General features: G+C 63.4%; 1 protein-coding gene across 1 annotated transcript; it reads left to right on the top strand.

Moving 5' to 3' along the window:
• The first annotated feature begins 6,139 nt into the window (after positions 1 to 6,139).
• RNF44 (ring finger protein 44) lies at positions 6,140 to 13,836 on the top strand. Its single transcript, XM_065643910.1, is given in 12 exon segments — positions 6,140 to 6,325; positions 6,327 to 6,564; positions 9,055 to 9,235; positions 9,625 to 9,841; positions 10,356 to 10,523; positions 10,693 to 10,869; positions 11,073 to 11,234; positions 11,326 to 11,450; positions 11,608 to 11,695; positions 11,823 to 11,944; positions 12,055 to 12,154; positions 12,405 to 13,836. Coding segments are annotated over 12 exon segments (1,827 nt in total). The 3' UTR covers positions 12,468 to 13,836.
• The last annotated feature ends 2,443 nt before the right edge of the window (positions 13,837 to 16,279 follow it).

Here is a 16,279-nt window from a genome sequence, read left to right on the forward strand (position 1 = left end):
GCTGCCTCTGCTCTTGCCAGGGGCTAAATCTGACCTCTGAAGCCATGCACGCTGTCCCTACCTGCTGCGCCATGTGGCTTCCCTTTGGTAAGCGAGGAACAAAGAACGGAGAGAGGAGACTTTGCGAATCCCCATTGATTGGCACCAGGGAAGCTGCCTGCTGTGTGTTTGTGTCTGCCTGCCTGGGACCAGGGCTGTGCGAGGGGAATTGATCAAGCTGTAAAACCCAGAGCCAGCTAATGAAATAGGGACTATAGATTTTTATTTTAAATGGAAGAGAGTTTAGGGGAGATTTAATTATCCCCATTTTATGGACCTGTTAGAGGAATGAAATAACAGCCAGCAGGTAGGGCCTGGGATTTGTGTCGCAACACTTCTTCCAGGTGTGTGCAGAGCCGGCCAAGTCCTGCCACCCCAGGGCAGCGGCAGGGAGTGAAGCGAAGTCACTCAGAGCGGAGCAGGGTGGGATGAAGCCCTGCTTGTCCTGCCAGGAGTCCCTGCTCCCCCTTGAGGGTGTCAGAAGTGCTGGCCCTGGGGAGGTGGGCTCCCAGCCCAAATCAGGGCTGGTGTAAGAAGAGCTCTCTCGGCGACTTGGTGTGGGCCTGTCCTCATGCTGGGGGACATCTGAGAGTTTGGGACCCCTATGATCGCTGAGCTGTCTCCCCCCAGGTGTTGTTTCCCCAGGGCCGTGGGCGCCAAGCTCTCGCTTGAAGCCCGCGTACCTGTGCAGAGCGTGTGGGGTTTGTAAATGAGAGCTGCAGAGCGCTGGGATTTGCTGGGCTTAGCTGTGTGTCGGACACAAGCTGTAATGCTGTCACTACAGCCACTCCTACTGTGTGCATCCACTTCACCGTCACGTGAGGCCGGCCACAGGGTGGCTGGGCAGCCAGCGGCGAGTAGCACGGTGCTGGGTTTTGGCAGAAAAGCATGGAGATTTTGGGATGCTTTTGGTTTTCCTCTCTGAATCGAGGAGCAGGTGCACGGCATTTTCGCACCACACCTTGGCTCCCTGCTCAGGGCGAGCTGGAGAAACCTGCCCGGTGCAGGTGAATGGTTGGCCAAGGGATTTGCGTACCAACCAGGCAGGCGCGGCTCACAGGGTGCCAGTCCGATGTGTCAGAGGCTGGTGAAATATCTGAGGAAGCCGCTGGTGCTGGGGAGCCCTCCCAGAGGCCGTTTAACATCAACCTGGCAGGAGTTCAGGAGAGCCAGGTCCTGCGCCCTGCAGTCACGGAGCTGCATGAGGATGTCGTGTGGCTCCCTGGGCCGGTCAGTTCTGGTGGGGAGCAGTGTGGATCCGTGCTGTCGGCTTGCAAGGGTGCTGGGAGAAGCCAGGCTGGCAACTCTGGGAAGCAGAGCCACCCCAGGGTGCTGCTCCTTTCCTTTGCCCTTGCACCTGCAAGTCCTCAGCCTTTCAGAGCAGGAGCCACATCGTGGAGGGCCTGAGCAGCCCATGAGGGGGGCCCATGTCCAATGTGGGGTGTCTGAGGTTTCTGGAGCGGGGTGGTTTGGGAGGGCTCCCTGTTCCGCTGCATGCGTGGCAGTAGGTGAGGTGAGCAGTGTCCCAGCAAGCAGCGCTTGTGCCAGGCCTTGGGAATAATTATTTTCCAGCTGCAGCCCAGTCTCTGGAGACCTGGCCTCACTGGCTGCGGACCGATAGCTGTGGGCTTTCCTTGGCTACCCTGGAAAGCAAGACAAGGGATTTCAGCTTGACTGTGCCTGCGATGCTGTGTGCTAGGAGCTGCCTCATCTCGGGTGAGCCTGCGTGGTGGTGACCGACGGTTCCAGCACCTCTCGCTGTTGCCCCCGGGAAGAGAAGGCCCGTGCTCTGGTCCTTCCTCCCCCATGTCTGGCCGCACCACAGTCTCCTCCGGCAGGTTCTCTTTTCTCTGCTGTACTGGTGTGGTTCCCTGGCTGTGTTTGCATTTTGAGCTGAGTGTCAGAGTTGCTTTTCTCTCTGTGCTTGCGCGTTGGCAAAGTGGTGAACAATAAAAATCTGCCGGCGAGAGCTGTAGCAGAGGTCAGCCAGCTCCTGTGCCCCGGGCTGCTCTGTTGTCACCGCACAGTCGCGCTTTGTGCTCAGGGGCTGTCAGCTTGGAAGTCATGTTTTTGCTCTTAAAACCATCCCCAGGCACTGGCGTGGGGTTCTCTGAGCAATGTACTGAGGAGGTATTGCAGCAAACCTCCTTTGCGCTTAAGGCAGTGGTCACTGCCTGTTTTGATGCATCTTGTAAGCAGCCTCTTGGCAAATTTTAAATCAAAGACAAAAGAGGGTAAATGTTTGTTGAAAATAATGAATTTCTTTGAGCTCCTTTCTGAAAACGATCGTTGCAGGTTGTCAGTGTCCCTGCAGGCTTCTTAAAATGCAAAACGAAACACCCAACCCAACTTCCTGACTGTCACTAGCACTTTGAAGAGACACTTCGTTTTGCTGAGCGGTAACGAAATTGTTCTTCACCGTCCACCGGCTTCTGGCTCTGCCCATATCCCTTCGCTGGAGCCGCGACACCAGACGCTGCCGCTCCGGTGCGGCAGAAGGGCAGCGGAGAGGGGGCGGAGGGGTCCAGCCTGAGCCCAGCCGGCAGAGCAGCGGGGAAGGTGTCTGGAGCCCAGCCCTGCCTGCCCTCGGCCGCTTGCTTGGCAGACGCTATTAGCGCTGCCCACGGCATGTAGAGAGCAGGCCGGACTTGGAAGGATGCTCATGGAGAGGTGGCAGGTGAGCTGGGGACTCCCAGGGACGCTGTGTGGGGATGAGGGCTGAATCCCTGCACCCGAGGCTGGCTCTGCCCAAGCAGAGGTTGGGTCTGTTTTAGGAAAGAGCTGTCTGAAAGGAGAACTAAAATGTGAAGGGCAGAGGAGAACAGAGTCCTGAACCGCAGTGTCTCATGGTAGGAAGGAAGGGGAGGACCAGGGAGGCTGCCCAGGCAGCAGGTTGGGGAGAGATGTGGCAGTGTTCCCTCTTCTCCCTTCCACCCATGTGCAACTGAGCTGCGGAACTGGCTGCTGCAGGATGCCAGGCCAGACAGAGGTGAGCGTAGCTCAACGTGCTTCTGTTTGGGGGAGAGGAGTCTGCCCAGGAGAGCAGAGGACGCAACCCATTGCTTGATGCTGCTGCACTACAGACGTGCCCCAGCTGGACCTGACTGCTGCACCAGCAGCCCTCTTGTTGTGCTTTTTGGCTTGTGCGGGTGTTTCTAGGGAAAATGAAGGAAGGTGGAGATAACTCTGCAGATTATTTACCCTGTCCTGAGGAAATGAACCGCTTGTGAAGCTTACTGTTTGTTTGTGAGTCTTCTCTCCACTTAGAGCTTGCTGGATAATGTCAGTTGTGGTAGGTGTCAGGTGTGGTAGTTGTCTCAAAGATCTTGGCTTGCTACAGGCTCTGGCTCGTGGGGAAGAAGATGCTGCTAGTTCTCCCTCTGCAGTGCAGCTCAGCCTTGCTATTAGACATCAGAGAATCCACGTGGGAGAGATCGACAGGAAACCGGGCGTTATCAGTTCCGCTGCCTGTGCAGCTACTCGCTCCTCATGTCAGCATCCTCCACGTGTGTGTGGCTGGAGGCGTTTGACGGGAGTGCTGTCAGTCTGGGGGCGTGAGTGGGCGGCGTGTGATCACGGCAGAGGCGTCCTGCCTCTGCTGCCAGGGAACTCGGCTCCACCGGGGTGTGCGGGGAGGGGGCTCCTCACCCCCCTGTCTCCCCAGCAGCGAAGTGCTTCACCCTGTGGTAGCTGCTGATATTGGGGTGTCCCATGTCCCCTGGTGCTTGTGTCAGGCCTTGGGTAGGGTGGGGACACTCTTGCTGTTCCCTCTGCAGTCTAGGAGCTTCTGGGTGCTTGGTGTGTGTTTCTTCCCACTTGTTTTCCAGGGTGAGGGGAGAGAAGGATCTGGGGCCTCTTCTTCTCTCTGGACCTGGGGGAGAGGCTAGAGTGAGCATGGGGATGAGCCGGTGGCACGCTGGGTGTTGGGGAGAGGACGGGCCAGAGCATACCTCCAGTGGGAGATGTGCTCACACCGCTCGAATAGCCCCGGCTAATCCTGTGACAGACCTGACCTATATATGGGGCAAGGGAGGCAGCGCGTCTGCGGCAGCAGATGGTGTCTTAAAGAGCCTGGGCTTGGCGAGGCTTTGGTTCTGCTGCTCCTGGCTCTCCTGAGGGAGAGGATGGCCTGCCCGCTGGCTGCGGAGTGGCTGGGTTCAGCCTGGGCAGCCCCCACAGGCTGAGAGCTTTCTAAGGCTGCTGCTTGGCACAGGGGGTGCCGCTCACCTGGGGTGTCACAGGTCTTGGTGGCTGGACTGGGGACCCCGTGTCCTGGCCTACAGGCACTGGCCAGTGCTGCCGTGCATGGCTGGCTGTGCGGTAGCTCGGAGAGGCATTGCTCGGGCTCCTCGCCTGGCACTTGTACTCAGAGCTCTTGCACCTGGGGCAGCGTGATGTTGGTGGCCGTGCACGTGGCTGTGCTCCTGAGACGGCGTGGGGCAGGATGAGCCGCTTGGTGCTGCTCTCACCCTGCGGCTGGACGCGCGGTGCCCGGTCCTGGCAGGAGGTGGCTGGGCAGGCTCAGCACAGCCACTCGCAGCGTGGCCAGACCCTGCTCTGCTCGGCTGGGAGCATGAGCAGCGCCTCACCGGCAAGCCGTGCTCCATCGGGGGCTTCTCCCAACACCATCCTGAGGCCATCGGTAGCTGCGGGGGAGCTGGTGACGCTGGAGCAGGCTGAGGGGGGTGTCTGCACAGATATTCACCATCTGTGACCCCTGCCTGCTGCTGCTGCCCTGCCCAGGATCAGGCCGTGTCCGGGCAGCCTTGTAAAGGTTTTGCCTCTGCCTGCCAACAGTGGCAAGGTCAAAGTGCAGAGCACTGTTTTCCTCCTCTTCCCTCTAGTCCCCAGCACTTGAAGCAAAGAGGCTGCAGTGGAGCAGACCTTGAGGGTGAGCTTTCAGGTCCAGGCTGAGGATTTAGTGCTTTGGCTGTCCCTTCTTGGGGTGCCTGTCTGAGCATATGGGTCTGACCCCATCATGGGTCTGCCCCTTGCCCTGCCATGCTGCTTTCTTGCCCCATGTGTCCCCTGCCATAGGGACGGAAGCAGTTGTCTGTGGTGCTGTTGACAGTCATGGCAGAGGGAGCTTCTCCCGGGATGCTCCATGTCCCGGGGTATCCTCGAGGCTCGCGTGGTGCCTCCTGTGCGCCTGGATTCAGGGTGAGGTGAGAGCCAGTGAGCTGGCCTTGAGGGGCCTGGAGGGACCTGTGAGGGGAAAAAACTGAATCCAGCTGCTCATCGTGATGATGAACCTACGGAATTAAACTGCTGCCACTGACCCGAGGTTTACTTTAAAAGGAGTGATGTTACAAATTAATTAGCTCCCTTTCGGTTGTTGGCACTTTAAAGCCCAGCTGTCGGGGAGGGCTGGTTTACAGGCATTACATCAGGGCTGCCGGCTGGCTCGCCTACCTGGGAATTTCTAAGTGTGCGTTCGTTGTAAGCCGGGGAGGTTTGGACGGATGCAGCACCTGGTTTTCAGCGAAGCCCCTGCGATGTGCTCTCCCGAGCGCAGGGTTTGGCTGATGCTGAACCGGGGACCGGTGGCACACGCTCCGGACCCGGCGCTGCCCGCCAGCCGAGCCCCTTGTGCCTCCCGGAGACGCTCCGAGGAGCCCTCGTTTAACCGAGGGGAGAGAGCAGGCGGCTTTTCTGGAGCAAAAGGGGCTTTTCTGGCGCCCGCAAATGCGATGTGGGTGCAGAAGCCCCGGGCGAGCTGCTGCTCCCGCCGGGGGTCGGTGCGGTCAGGCCGCGCTGGGCGGGAGAAGCGGCTTCTCCGTCCGCCCGTCCCGGCGCGGGAGGGCCCGGGGAGCCGAGCTGCCGTGCCCGGGCAGGGGAGCAGGGCTGCCGCGGGCACCGGGCACACGGCGCTGCTGTCCCCACACACCACCGGGCTCACGGCGCTGCCAGGCGGGAGCGGGTGACGCCGGCGGAGCCGCCTCGGCCGGGCCCCGCGGAGCCAGTCCCGGCGGGGAGAGGCGGCGCGGCTGGGAGCGGGCCCGTGCAGGGCGGGCGGTGCCCGGTGCTCCCGGCCCCGTCGCTGGGTCCCCGCCCGGGTCCCGCTGCTGCCCCCGTGCCGGCCCGGCCGCGCGCCTGCAAGATGGCTGCGGAGCGTGACACGCCTGGTCACGTGGGTCGGCTGCGCGCCGCGCCGCCCCCCCGCCCGCCGCGCGCGCCCCCGGGGCCGCTGAGCGTTGTGGCTCGGTCCGGTGCGTCCCGCCGCCGGTTCTTAAAGGGGCAGAGCACGCCCCCCCCCCACCCCGCGCCCCCGGCCCGGCGGCAGCTGCCCCGGCTTGCCGCGGCGGCCTCGCCGCCCCGCGCCGCGGAAAACAAAGAGGCACCGGAAACAGCGGCGGCGGGGAGGGGGCCGGCCCGGCGGGGGGCGGGAGGCGGGAGGGAGGGAGGGCCGGCGGCGGGCGGGTGGGGGGGGGCAGGCCCGGGCCCGGCGTCGGCGAACAAAGAGCGGCGGGAGGGGGCGGGGGCGCCGCAGCAGCACCGGAGCGGCGGCCCAGGCCATCGGTGCAGGTAGGTGCGGGCGGGGGGAGGCGGGGGCGGGACCGCCTCCCGGACCCCCGGCGGCACCTGCCCCGGGCGGCGGCGGCGGGGCCCGGCGGCCGCCTTTGTTATTGCTTTTGTTTGGCGCCGAGCACATGGCCCCGGAGCGGCCGCTCTTAAAGTCACAGCTCCGCGCCCGGCCCGGCACCGGGGGGCTCTGCCGCTGCTGCCGCCGCAGTGCGGGGGGCCAGGGCTCCCGGCCGGGCCGTGCACCCGCGGTGGGGGCTGCAGGCTGGGGTGCCCCGCTGAGGTGCCGCAAGCTAGGGTGACCCGTCGGGGTTTTGCGCCCGTCGGGGTGCTCCGCGATGTGCCGCTCGCCCGCCCTATGCCGCCGTACCGGAGACCCCAGGGGCTGCGCTCGGGTTTGGGGTCAGGGTCGGCGGGGCGGCCGTCTGAACGGAGCGCCGGTGCGGCGAGGCCAGCGGTGACCGCGCTCCCGGGAGAGCTGGCGGCGCTCGCGTGGGAACGGCCGGGACGGGGCAGCCGGGGGATATGGGGATGGGGGAGCCCGGGGTGCCGGGACGGACGCTGCGGCGGGTGGCGCCGGGGTGGCAAGACCCCCGGGGAGGCGATGGCGGGGCGGGCGGCTCCCCCGGCAGCCCCGGAGCCCGGCTCTGCTCGAGCAGATGGCACCGGGCGTGAGCGCTGGCGCGCTGCTAACTTTGTTCTCGGCGGGCCCGGGAGCCGCCGCCCCCCCACGCCCCACCGAGGGGTTGCGGGGCCCGGGGTGTCCCCTTTGCTCCGGCGCTGCGGTGGCTTCCGCGGGGTCATGGTGACCCTGCCTGGGGTGGCTGCCGGCTCCCAGCTGTGGGTGCGAGGGAGGGAGCTGGGTGTGCCCGCGTGGGATGGGAGCGTGGGTGCCTTAAGGGGTGATGACTGGGGCAGGATGGGGCTGGGCACCCCTGGGACAGGGTCACCCTGTGCCCCTCGGCCACCACCCTCTGGGCAGGTCAAGGGCGTCCCGCCTGCGGGAGGCGTGTGCTCAAGGTGCTGTCCTGGGGTGCTCCGGGGGTCCTGGACGAGTGAGCCCTGTGTGGCCTCAGTGTCCCTCTGCGATGGCGCTGCCCAGCCCCCAGCCCATCGCTGCGGTGTCTGGGCTGGACGGTGCCGGCTGGGTCACGCAGGACCTTTGTACCACGTACGCCTTGAGTGGGAATGTGGAACTGGAACCAGTAACACCTCGGGAAGGCTGCTGGGGGAGCAGGGTTAAACCTGGGCTGCCGCTGCACGTCAGCCACTAGCCCACTGGCAGGGCACCCACCTGGCACCATGGGCAGAGTCTTGGGGGCAGAATAAAACACCCGTGGGGCAAAACCGTGTCCTTGAGCGCAGCCCCTTTCCTGCGTGTAACCACAGACAGGCTCCTGGCAGGGCTCAGCCTGCGGCTTTTGTTTTTTTCCTTTTACCCCCAGCACGGAGAAATTTCCCTTCAGCTTCCAAAATGGTACAGTAGATGAGGGTGAGCTTAAGAGACCTGTGTGTGGCACAGGGCTTGTCCCGGTGACTTCCCACCATGGTTCGTGATGCCTGTCACCCAGGTGTGACATTGCAGCCCTGGAGCAGAGCTGCCTGCCTGGCTTCAGGCACAGCCCATGTCTGTCCCCTCTCCACGTGGGCGTGCGGTTGTGCCCCCTGCGCAGCAGGGAGTTGACGTGCACAGACTGAGCCAGCGCAGGACCGTGCGCCCTGCTGTCCCCCATCAGTCCCCTGTGCCTGTCACTGGGGCAGCAGCATCAGTCCAGAGTACATGTAGAAGCCCAGCAAGAGCAGGCAGCCTGTAGAGCCGCGCTGGAGCCTGCCTTGGCCAAGGATGCGCAGGAAACCCCCCCCGCCACAGTCCCAGCTCCCCATCAGCCTGGGACACTACTGCAGCCACAGGGCCCTTCGCCACTTGCTTTTCGCTGTGCCAAAAACAAGTGCAACTCTCATTCAGTGTCCGTGTCTTGCATGGGGAGGTGGTTCTGTCAGTGCAGCGGAGGGACAGTAACTGGGGGGGGACAGGCTCTTCCTTGGCCCCTTCAGTGCTGTATCCAGCCCCAGGAGATGGGGTGGTCACAGGCCTAGGTCCTGAAACAGCAAGAGCTCCAGCCATTGGCGTTACCATCCCTGCAGGGAGTGAGCAGGCGGCTGAGCCGTGTGGGGACAGTGGCACTGAGTGGTCAGAGTTGCTGGTGCGGTGCAGGCGGCGGGGCCAGGCATGGGAAGGGTGGCCTGGCTCCCAGCAAGGAGGGGACATGGGCAGGAGCCAGGCGGGCTGCAACCCCCCCAGCACGTTTATGGGCACAGTGGCTGCCCTGGGCTCAGTCCCTGCATCTCCTCCAGTCCTTCTCCCAAGCCAAGCGGCAGGAGAGCGGGCTGGGGTGGTGCTGCCCAGACCTGGGGCATAGGGAGGATTTGGGGCTCCTGCAGCCCTGTGCCCCTCTGGGGTTGGGGTGCTGTGACCCACTGTCCTTCTCGCAGGATCCAAGGTGCTGGTGTCTCACCCTGCCTGGAGCCTGAGGTCCCGTGCGCCCATCTGCCTCCCGACGTCACCAATGCGACCATGGGAACTGGCAGTGAATAGGCGGCCACCCTCTGCCCCTTTTAACCAGCGCCGTTTCTCGGGGGGACCCTGCAGCAGCCCCGACCACCTCCGGCGAAGGTACGGGGCGCAGGGCGGTGCGGAGCCCTGTCACCCATGGCGTGTGGGAACACGGGGCCAGCTCCATGGTCCTGCTGGGGCAAGGTGCCGGCTCCCAGGAGGCTCGGGGGGAGATTGCAGCAGGGAAGCGCGTCCGCCTGGCCCGGCCGATGGGTCTCTGGGGAGCAGGGGCCCCTTTTGTGCTGGGGGGGACGTGCAGGATGAGCAGAGGAGCTGGTTCTGGAGCTGCCCAGCCAGACAAGGAGCCTGGCCTGGCACGATGCCCTGAGCATCTCACCTTGGGAGCCGGGCTGGCCTTGTCCCACCTGCAGCCACCCTGCTCAGGGCTGCGGTGCCCCTGGCCTGGGGGGTCACTCCTGCTCTGTTTCTCTCCCGCGGTGGCCCTGCAGCCCCCCTGCCAGGCGTCAGTGGGGACGACACGACCGACCTCTGGCAACCCCCCTGGGCCAGGATGAGCCCCAGCTGCACCCTGCCTTCCCCCAGCAGCCGCACATTCCTGTAGATGAGCCCCGCGTCTACGCTCTCCCCAGCACGCCGCCACGAATGCTTCACCCAGCCGCTCACCCGCCCCACCAGAACCCATTCATGGTGGATCTGCATGACCAGGTAGGTGCTGCAGCCCCCCACCCCAGTCCTAGGGGTTGACTCTGGTGGTCCTGGGCTGGTGTCCAGGGAAGTGGTCCCAAGATGTGTCCCTGGGTCCTCTCTGGCTGGTCGGTTGCTGCTGAGAGCAGACAGCCCTGAGCCTACTGGTGCTCTTGTCCTCTGAGCACTTAAATCCTGGGGTCCTGCTGCCAGCTTGGATGGTTCCTGCTCCCAGGGGCTGGGAACAGTCCCCTCATAGGGTTATTCATGTCACAGCTGCCAGGCATCGTCTGCGGTGGCAGTGCTGGGTTGCTGGCTGTGCCAGCCTGTGTGCGGGGAGCAAAGAGGGCTCCAAACCCCGCCTCAACCCCAAGCCTGCACTCAGCCCCAATCCTCCGGCCACACCGGTGGGATGGAGGTGCTGGGTGGTTGTGTCCCAGCATTGGGTGCTCAGTGACCTGCTGCCTCCCTGCCAGGAGGGGGACAGCTCAGCTGGGGCTGTACCCTGACTGTGCCCTTGGGTCCTCGTCCTCAGGTGCACCAGGGAGCCGTCCCTCTCTCCTACACGGTTACCACTGTCACAACGCAAGGCTTCCCCATCCACGCCGGCCAGCACATCCCTGGGTGCAGCACCCAGCAGCTCCCAGCATGCTCAGTGATGTTCAGTGGACAGCACTACCCGCTCTGCTGCCTCCCGCCCCCGGTGAGTCACGGGGGGACACCTGGGGACAGCCTGGGCTGTGGGTACCCAAGCACACTGGGAGTGCAAGTTTCTGGGGGCACGGGGGCTGTTAGAGGCCCCGGAGAGGGAGCAGGTGTGCACCCATGCCCATGGTGGGTGTCTGACCCCTGTTTTTCTCTCTCCCCCACAGCTGATCCAGGCATGCGCCATGCAACAGCTCCCCGTCTCCTACCAGACGTTCCCCCCCATAATCTCCAGCGACCATTACATCCTGCACCCGCCCCCACCGCCAGTGCCCCCCCACCAGCCGCCCCACATGGCCCCTCTGGGGCAGTTCCTACCTCTCCAAGCCCAGCACCCGCGCATGGTGAGTCAGGGCAGGGGCACAGGCTGGGGATACGATGCACTCTGAGGCCCCAACAAAGACCACCTTGGGGTCTTGTCCTTCTGCAGCCCCCGTGGGTGTGAGCTGAGGGTGGTAGGTGGGACGTCCAGGGTGCCTCTGTCCTGCTAGCGCTGGGGTGGTGTAATTTCGGACCACCCTTCCCAGCCTAACTGTTTCCCCCACAGCCTCTGCAGAGGATAGACAATGATGTGGACCTGCGAGGGGAGCAGCACCCCATTGCGGGCTTCACTTACCCCCCATCCCACCACACTCCCACACTGTCCCCCTCCGTGCCGCTGCATTACCTCCCCCACGACCCGCTGCACCAAGAACTGCCATTCGGCGTGGTGAGTCCCCGTCTCGCGGAGGGGCGGGGGGATGCCGTGGGGGGATGCCGTGGCGCTGGCCAGGCTCTGAGCTCCCCGTCTCTCCCTGCAGCCATACCCCCACATGATGCCCCGGCGGCTGAACACCCAGCGGTACCGGCTGCAGCAGGCGCTGCCCCCCCCGCCACCTCCTCCGCCGCCCCCCCCGTATTACCCGAGCTTCCTGCCCTATTTCCTGTGAGTACCGGGGGGGATACAGTGGGACATTTGGGGCAGGGGTGGCACCGCGGATGGGCGGCACAGCATTGGCACAGGCAGCTCTGCCCCCTGGGGGTGCCAGGGCAGAGGTTGAGGTTTTCAGCCCCACGCTGACCGCCCCATCCTTCCCCCCCAGATCTATGCTTCCTGTGTCGCCGACGGCCGTGGGGCCGACGATCAGCCTAGACCTGGACGTGGATGATGTGGAGATGGAGAATTATGAGGTGTGCTGGCTCTGCTTCCCCACGGGGTGATGGGACGGGTGATTTTGGGATCACTGTGCGGGGAGCCTGGAGGGGTGCTGAGCTGGGGTGTGAGCTGAGCTGAGCCGGCTTCTGCATCTCCCCGCAGGCGCTGCTGAACCTGGCCGAGCGGCTCGGGGAGGCCAAGCCACGGGGACTCACCAAAGCAGACATCGAGCACCTCCCGTCCTACCGCTTCAACCCCGAAAGCCACCAGTCTGAGCAGACCCTGTAAGTGCCCAGGGTGGGGGACATGGGAGTGCCTGGTGGGAGGACAGGATGGTGTCTGGTGGGGGACTACAGGCGTGCAGTGAGGCCGTGCTGATGGCTGCCTCCCCCAGGTGTGTCGTGTGCTTCAGCGACTTCGAGGCGCGGCAGCTTCTCCGCGTCCTGCCCTGCAACCACGAGTTCCACGCCAAGTGTGTCGACAAATGGTTAAAGGTACTTACTGTGCCTGCATCCACTGTGGGGAGGGAGGCAGCTTCTTGGGGTGCAGCAGGCACAGGGCACTGCCTTTTGGGTGGCCTCGCCGTGCAACAGAGGGTGCGCTGGGAGCAGAGGCCGAGCACTGCGCTGGGTGGGATGGGGTAATCCCGGGGAGAGGCACGTTACAGGGTGCTGCCAGCCCCCGCGGTAAAGGGACGGGGTGCGCGGGTGTCCACTCACTCACTCCATCTCCCATTGCCTGCAGGCGAACCGCACATGCCCCATCTGCCGGGCGGACGCGTCGGAGGTGCAGCGGGAGGCGGACTGAGGCTGGCGGGTGCTGTGCCGCACAATTCGCTAGAGGACGAGGACGCCGGGCCAGGGGCGGGGGCCGCTGCCCGCTGCCAGGGCCTGACCCTGCGCTTACCCCCACTCCCCAAAGCCTCTCCTCAGATGTGGTGAGCATTGAGCAGTCCGGGCTCCTGGCCAGCCCCCTCCTCCCCGCCGGGGCATGGACTCGGCCGGACGCCTGCCCGCTGCGCTCCTGGGGCCCCGAATCGTGTTGTGCTGGAGGCGCGTGGCCGTGCCCTCCGTGCTCCAAAGACGCTGTTGTTGCTCCCATCACTTTCCAGGTCTTTGTACTCCACTAGGGAAATAGTGTCTTTTCCCTTTGTCACTTCTTTTTTTTTTTCATGGTAGAGTTTGGGATTTTTTTTTTTTTCCCCTGTTTCCTTTTCCGTCGCGTTTTTGGTTTTGTGGCCGTTTGACCTAGCGGCGCGCAGGCAGCTCCTCCCCTTGGCGTTGCTCGCAGAGGACGCGGGGAGGAGAGAGGAGGGAGCAACACGGGTTTGATGCCGGCGGCACCCCGAGGCAGAGCGCCGGGCCAGCCCCGGGGGCAGCCGGAGGAGGCGGCCGGCGGGGTGCGGCCAAGGTGGGACACCAGCAACCCCGCGGCGTGGCTGGGGCAGGAACGGCTCTGTGCCCGCTCCGGCACGCAGCCCCTCTCCTGCCTCGGCTGCCCTCAGGAGCCCCGGAGAGCTATGGCTGCTCGGGGTGTTTCCCCGGTGGGAGGATGATGCTGGTGCGGCCCCGGCCCCTCTCCCCGTTCGTTCCCCTGCGCTCAGCCGGCACAGGTCCTGGGGCTGGAAGGCAGCCAGGCCCAAGGGGGACCCCAGCCCCATGGCCGTGCAGTGGCCCCGATGTGCCGCCCCAGCTCCCGCTGTTGTTTCTCTGTCGCGCCGCCATAAATCGAAATAGCCCCGTGCCCCTGTCCTGCTGGCTGGATGGCGCGGCAGGGGGGGCTCCAGCCGGGGGGCTGCGGCGGGTGCCCCCCGGTCCCCGCAGCGGGGGGTTTATCTATAACCTCGTGGTGTGTTTTCTGTGCCGCGGCCGGTGCGGGGGGAGCTGTGAGCAGCCCCCCCGGCCGCCGTGCAGCCCCCTGCCCACCGAGGGCCAGGGAGAGAAGCCGCCGCCGCCCGACTCCAACAATCCCGCGTGGCTGAAGTTGTTTTGCATGATTAATTAGTGAGGAGGGTGACGGGAGGCGGCGCGGGGGTAGGACAGCCCTCCCCGCGCGGCGCGTTGCTGACGCCTGGCAGCCTCCGAGCGGACGGTGCCAGCCCTATGTAAATGTTCACAAATATGCATGCATGTCTGACCAGCTTGGAACGTGGTCTTGGCTACGTGTAGCCGGCTGTGGGGTGAGGGGGGTGGGGAGAGGGGTTTTTGTGCTCAGCTGATACTGCCATGCACTGTACTGCACATGTCCGCAACGCCACAGCAGGACCGTGAGACTTTCAGGGCCGTTCCCCGCCGGGGCCTGCGCCCCTCCGGGTGGGAGGCGGCGGCCGGGGGCACCCGCGGCGGCGGCGTGTGCAAGGGGCCGGGTGGGAGGGGGAGGGCTGCTCCCCGCGGGGCGGGGGGCGGGCGGCGGGGCTGGGCCCCGCGGGGCCGCGGCCGCCTCCGGGGCTGGGTGTGAGGGCAGGGTTAGGGTGGGCGGGACAGCGCTCCCCGCGCCGCCACGCCATAGGCCTGGGGCGCGGTGCCAATCACCGGGCCGCTGAAGGTGGGCCCGCTGCCGATTGGCAGGGGGCCGCGCACTGCCCCTGCCACTCAGCGGGCCTCGCCCGGTGGGCGGGCCCCGCTCCCTGCCCAGCCAGTCAGCTGCGGGGGAGGCAGCACGCGGCGTGTTGCCATTGGCTGGCTCCCCCTTGCCGCCCTTTCCCGACCTGGTGCCACCAGCTCCGCCGCGGGCGCCGGCACCGCTGGGCTCGGTGCCCCTCGGGCAGGACCCCGGCCCCGTCCCTCGCTCAGTGACAGATAACCAAAGGAGTCCCCGTGCCGCGCGGCGGCCTCGCGCCTCCGGAGACGCCCCCCTCGTCCCCTCCCGCCCTCGCGGTGCCCAGGGAGCCAGGAAAGCCTTACGGTCCTTTGACGGCGACTCGAAAGCTCACAGCTCGTGTGCTGCAGAATTTATTCCAATGAGCAGCTAAAAGTATCATTTAAAAAAAAAAATTACAAAAAAAAAATTACAAAAAAAATACTAAAAAACAATTATTTAGGGTGTTTGTGATTGCTGACTGCGCTGTAGATACCACTGTTTACCAATGATTTCCTGTGGTGGGATAGTGGACTGTTTACTGTTCTATTATACCAGTCCCCGGGCCCTCCAGTGGGACCCCCGCGGCCCCCGGAAGGTGCTAGGACGTGTGTTCTGTGTTAGAAAGTTTTTATATATATATATATATATATATAAATATATATATATAATTTTTTTTGCTCTGTTACTTGCACATTTTACAGTTACCTCATTTTTCCCATGTATGTATTTGAAAAAAGGCTAATATATAGAAAAAAAAAAGGTTCTTAAAGCTCTAAAAGTGTTTGGTTTTTTTTTTTTCCATTCCATTGGAATCATATTGGTTTTGTAGCATTTAACATAACTAGTATGTTGTATTATATATATGTGTATTATACTGATTGAAATTTTTAACAGATTTGTACTTTTTTTAAAATGAAAGTTGCTAGTTCTGCTTGACCAAGTAGTGCAATCATTATTTTTTTTAATGTTGTGGCTGATTTTGAGAGGGATATTCACTAATAAATGTATGATGTATACCAACGCGCTGTGCCACGGCTCTTGTCTTGGGCGGGCAGGCGGAGGCTCCAGGGGGTCCAGGTGACCGCACTGGGGGTCCCCAGGCTGTCACCGAGGTCGAGGGGGGGGTCCCCACAGAAAGGGGGGACTCAGGGGGAGACCAGGGGGTGGGTGCAGGAGCTGCTGAGTCCTCTGCCCCGAAGGGTGCAGTTCAGCAGCACCACAGGCCACACAGTGCTTGTGTTCCACAGTGGCTCCAGCAACACCAAGGGAGAACCTTTCATTTCTACAGCCCAACCCTCCAGGCTGCCTATGCCCAACCAGGGGAGGGGCAATCCCTGAACCCCCCTGGCCGTGGAGGACACCAGCACAGCCTTCCTGTCCCCAAGAACCTCAGCAGTCCCAGGTTGGGCACTTTGGACTGATCATATTCTACACTTGGCAGAGGGCAGGGCTGCTGCTCCCCAGCCCATGCTCCTCCAGAAAGGGAATAGCTCTTCCCTGGGAGGAAAACAAAGGATTCCTTCTGCCTGTTGGACAAGCCATGCCAGGCCCTGGAGCCACCAGGAAATGAGGTGGCTTGGTAAGCTTGTGGGTGGGCTAGAGGAATGGTGGGGATGGAAGGAGCTTTGTGCAGGCAAGTGTGGATGGTTGTGTGTCCAAAATAAGCAACTAACAGGTAGGGCAGGACCAGGCTCCTGCTGCTTTACTTTAGGCAGAAAGTGACAGCACCACCCCACAACCATGCCCAAGGCCCTGGGGGAAGAGGAGCTCACACCCACCCTCCTCCACACTGCACCTTGCATGGTAGGTTTTTTTCCTTGCTGAGGGAGGATTGATTCAGCCCTTTAACCAAAGGGTGATTCCCCCCCCACCACCTCCCACAGTCTCTGCCCCAGGCAGGCAGCACAGCACCAACCCAGCACTGCCTCCCACCACAGTACACAGTCTGTCTCACCCCAAATTACCAAGAGTTAATTGTACCCACAGTGCTGTGAGCAGTGACTTACTGTGGAGCCACAGCTCAGCCAGGGTAGAGGCAG

This window comes from Caloenas nicobarica, chromosome 13, assembly GCF_036013445.1.
Source record: "Caloenas nicobarica isolate bCalNic1 chromosome 13, bCalNic1.hap1, whole genome shotgun sequence".
In the NCBI taxonomy this organism is placed as follows: domain Eukaryota; kingdom Metazoa; phylum Chordata; class Aves; order Columbiformes; family Columbidae; genus Caloenas; species Caloenas nicobarica.